Source organism: Triticum aestivum, chromosome 7A, assembly GCF_018294505.1.
Source record: "Triticum aestivum cultivar Chinese Spring chromosome 7A, IWGSC CS RefSeq v2.1, whole genome shotgun sequence".
NCBI lineage: Eukaryota > Viridiplantae > Streptophyta > Magnoliopsida > Poales > Poaceae > Triticum > Triticum aestivum.
In genome coordinates, this window is record NC_057812.1 from 2,893,871 (window position 1) to 2,897,913 (window position 4,043).

At 48.1% G+C, this 4,043-nt stretch overlaps 1 protein-coding gene across 1 annotated transcript; it reads left to right on the forward strand.

Annotated features, from left to right (window-relative positions):
• Positions 1-495: 495 nt before the first annotated feature.
• LOC123148363 (LRR receptor-like serine/threonine-protein kinase FLS2) lies at positions 496-3,571 on the forward strand. The gene is made up of 2 exons (XM_044567754.1): positions 496-3,075; positions 3,218-3,571. Exon 1 carries the CDS (start codon positions 521-523, stop codon positions 2,408-2,410), a length of 1,890 nt encoding a protein of 629 aa, XP_044423689.1. The 5' UTR covers positions 496-520; the 3' UTR covers positions 2,411-3,075; positions 3,218-3,571.
• The last annotated feature ends 472 nt before the right edge of the window (positions 3,572-4,043 follow it).

Genomic DNA, 4,043 nt, shown 5'->3' on the forward strand with positions numbered 1-4,043 from the left:
CAAAAAAAACGTCTTATATTATAAGACAGAGGGAATATTATTTTAGTCTTGGATGCTTCAAAGTCCGTAGCACAATTTATAGTTTTCCGTTCTCTGGGTTAAGCAACAAGAGCGACAGCACTAATTCTGCTACCTGGTTCGGTCTACGTATCCATCTAATGTTTGGAAGCTACGTGCCTACCTTATCACCATCCCAGTATTGGAAGCTAGTACAGCATTGTCGTGCCGTGTGAGACATGCAACGTATCCATCCGCAAATCAGTATGCACATGCCTCCGACACGAATGACTTGACCCCTAGTTGGAGCTGACGGTAACTCTCATGCCTACTCAACATCAAGCATGGCATGTTCTGCAGACTTCCGTGCCCACGGTTGTTCTCTTTTTTGACATGTATTCTCCATTAACATAGCACTCAGAACATGCCTACTCAACATATGTTCTCGACTATTTAATCTGCTGCCATCAGCACTCAGAACCACAACAAGAGCCAATTCCAGCCTAGCTAGCTAGACACGGAGATGGAGCCCCCACCCAAAATGCTTGCCTCTCTCAAGATAACCATACTGATGATGATGATGGCCTCCTCTGTCGCACTTGCGTCGGTAGCAGCGGTGCCCGGAGGACAAGCAAGAGCGCTCCTCGTCTGGAAAGCAAGCCTCGACAACCAAAGCCAGCATGCCCTGCGCTCCTGGGGAAACATGTCATCGCCCTGCAATTGGCGCGGCATCACTTGCGGTACCGATGTGCATCGGCGCCGGCGGCGGCCGGTGATCAGTGGCATCTCTCTGCGCGAGATGCGACTAGGTGGGACGCTGGAGTCCCTCAATTTCTCATCCTTGAGGACCCTGACACGCCTCGACCTCTCGCACAACCACATTGCTAGGAGCATTCCACCCAGTATTGAGGTCCTCGGAGAGCTCCGCGCTCTCCTTCTGCAAGGCAACCAGATAAGAGGCTCAATCCCACTAGGTCTAGGAAATCTCACAAAATTGCGCGTCTTAATGCTTCATGAAAATGAAGTCTCCGGTGAAATACCAATGCATATAGGCGATATGAGTAATCTTGAGACGCTCAACTTCTCAATCAATCACTTAGTTGGTCATATCCCTTCTGAAGTAGGCCACCTAAAGCGCTTGGTTAGATTAGATTTATCTAACAATAATCTTTCTGGGCAAATTCCACGAGAACTAAGTTGGTTATTGCAGTTGGAGATCTTAGATCTCGATAGCAACATGCTAATAGGTTCCATCCCAAATAGCTTAGGAAATTTGACAAACCTCACAACCTTGTACCTTCGTGGTAACCAACTTTCTAGGCAAATTCCAAGAGAACTAAGTTGGTTATTGCAGTTGGAGATCTTAAATCTCGATAGCAACATGCTAATAGGTTCCATCCCAAATAGCTTAGGAAATTTGACAAACCTCACAACCTTGTACCTTCATGGTAACCAACTTTCTGGGCAAATTCCACAAGAACTAGGTTATCTTGAGAACTTAGAGAAGTTCTCGCTTTGGTACAACACACTAACAGGTTTCATCCCAAACAACATAGGAAATTTGACAAAACTCACTATCTTATATCTTCAAGAAAACCAAATTTCTAGACACATCCCTCAAGAACTAGGTCGCCTTGTGAACTTAGAGGATTTGAAGCTTGGTAGTAACGCACTAACTGGTCCCATCCCAAATTGCCTAGATAATTTGACCAAACTCACAATCTGGGATATTTACGACAACCAACTTTCTGGACACATCCCTCGAGAACTAGGTTATCTTGAGAACTTAGAGGAGTTGTGGCTTTGCGACAACACACTAACAGGTTCCATCCCATACAGCATAGGAAATTTGACAAAACTCACAGCCTTGTATCTTTACAGCAACCGACTTTCTGGACACATCCCTCGAGAACTAGGTCACCTGGAGAACTTAGAGGACTTGGAGCTTAGCAACAACGCACTAGCAGGTTCCATCCCAAACAGCCTAGGAAATTTGACCAAACTCACATCCTTGTGTCTTGACAGCAACCAACTTTCTGGACACATCCCTCTAGAACTAGGCTACCTTGAGAACTTAGTGGACTTGAATCTTAGAAACAATACACTAACAGGTTCCATCCCAAACGGCCTAGGAAATTTGACCAACTTCTCAACCTTGTATCTTGACAGCAACCAACTTTCTGGACATATCCCTCGAGAACTAGGTTATCTTGAGTACTTAGAGGAGTTGGTGCTTAGCGACAACCAACTTTTTGGCCACATTCCCCGAGAATTAGGTTATTCAGTCAACTTAGAGTACTTGTCTCTTAGAAATAATTCACTAACAGGTCCCATCCCAAATAGCCTTGGCAATCTGACACATCTTTATAAATTGGACTTTGGCCAGAACCAACTTTCTGGGCAAATTTCATGAGAATAGGTTGGTTGTTGAATTTAGAGTACTCAGAGCTTAGCAACAACACACAAACAGTCTAGAGTATATTGTAGAATTATCTTTCTGGGACAAGAAGTAGAAGGTGCACCGTCCTCATCCACCCCTCCGGGCTCCTCCTGCTGCTCCTCTCCCTCCCTCAAGGGACCAAACCCCTGCGCAAGCCGGACCCATCTCTGACGACTCCAGCTCCACCGCCGTGGTGCTGCTGCACAAGCTCATTCTCACGGCGGCCGCCACCGCCTCCTCCTCCTATGCGATCGTCCTCACCGACGGGTCACTTGACGCCGGCGCCCGGGGCGCTGACCCTCGCCGCCGTCTTCAACAGCCGCGCCACCGACGTCGTCGTCGAGCTCTCCTGCGAGGACGCGCGCCTGGGCCATCCCCGAAGCGCCGGCCGCGTCCAAGGACAGGGCCGACCTCAGGAGGCTCCTACCCGGGTCCTCCAACCTCGCCTCGCGGCCGCCGGCGTCCCTACGGCGGTCTCGTTCTCAATGCTCCGGTACTGAAGCTCGGGAACAGGGATGCCACTGGCCGTGCAGCTTGTACGGTGGATGTGCAACCCCAGCGCCGCTCGGGCACTGCTTCTGTGCTAATTAATGCTGCTTTGCTTAGGGAACGGGAAGAGCGTTCTTCGCGTGGATCAGGTGCAGTTTCAATGTGCTTTTTATAATTGAAAAGTGATGGTTTTTTGCTAATGAGACCGCTATTGAGATGGGTTTTTTGCATTTAACTCGCTCACCTGTCATGATCTGCTCCCTCTAATGCTACTGAGCTACTCTGGAGCAGGAAGGCATAGCCAGTTTGTGGCACCGAAGGAAGCAGCGGCCCGGTCACCGCTACGACCCAACCACCTGGGAGACATGTAGGAGAGCAGGCGCTAGTTATCAGAGAGCCTGAAGCCTAGTGTGGGTGTTGTGTGTTTTATTCAGACTAATGTACCTCTCTTCTCCTCACCTTCTCCCCTCCTCCCCAATTCCTTCCCCGATCCTCTTGTATCAACTCTAAAACTCGAATTCTGAGGACTGCTGAACGCGACACATAACATCACCGCCATGACAAAAACGTTGTTGAAGAAATCTTCCAGGGGCTGTGTCAGAAGAAGGGAGGCCTCAGCGAAGGTTTTAACGTCGCACTAGTAGAAAAAGGGTCAAACGTGAAGCACATTAGTGCCGATTTGCATTAGAGCCGGCACTAATGTGTATATTAGTGCCGGTTCATGGCGGCGATCAATAGTACCGGTTCGTGGCGAACCTGTAGTACCGGTTCGTACCACGAACCGGTACTAAAGAGGCTGTGTCAGCCTGCGGTCAGGCTATGGCCCCACCATCACCATTTAGTGCCGGTTCGTACCACGAACCGGTACTAATGACGTTGTGGCAGGCTGTTTTTAGTCCCACCTCGCTCCCCTAACAAGCCTTTTACCATCTTAAATATGTTATTTCTCAAACTATCACAAGCACTTGATCTTCATTAAACTCTATGTGTAGAATTTGTGGCCGCAATATGAGTCTTCATCGGTTTATAAATCGTTGATGACTCATATTGACAATTCAGATTGTACACACAAAGATTATTGATGATCAAAGTATTTTTTATGTTATAAGATCATATT

Coding starts and splice junctions, on each gene's coding strand:
- LOC123148363 (XM_044567754.1), top strand. CDS start 521: ATGGAGCCCCCACCCAAAATGCTTGCCTCTCTCAAGATAACCATACTG.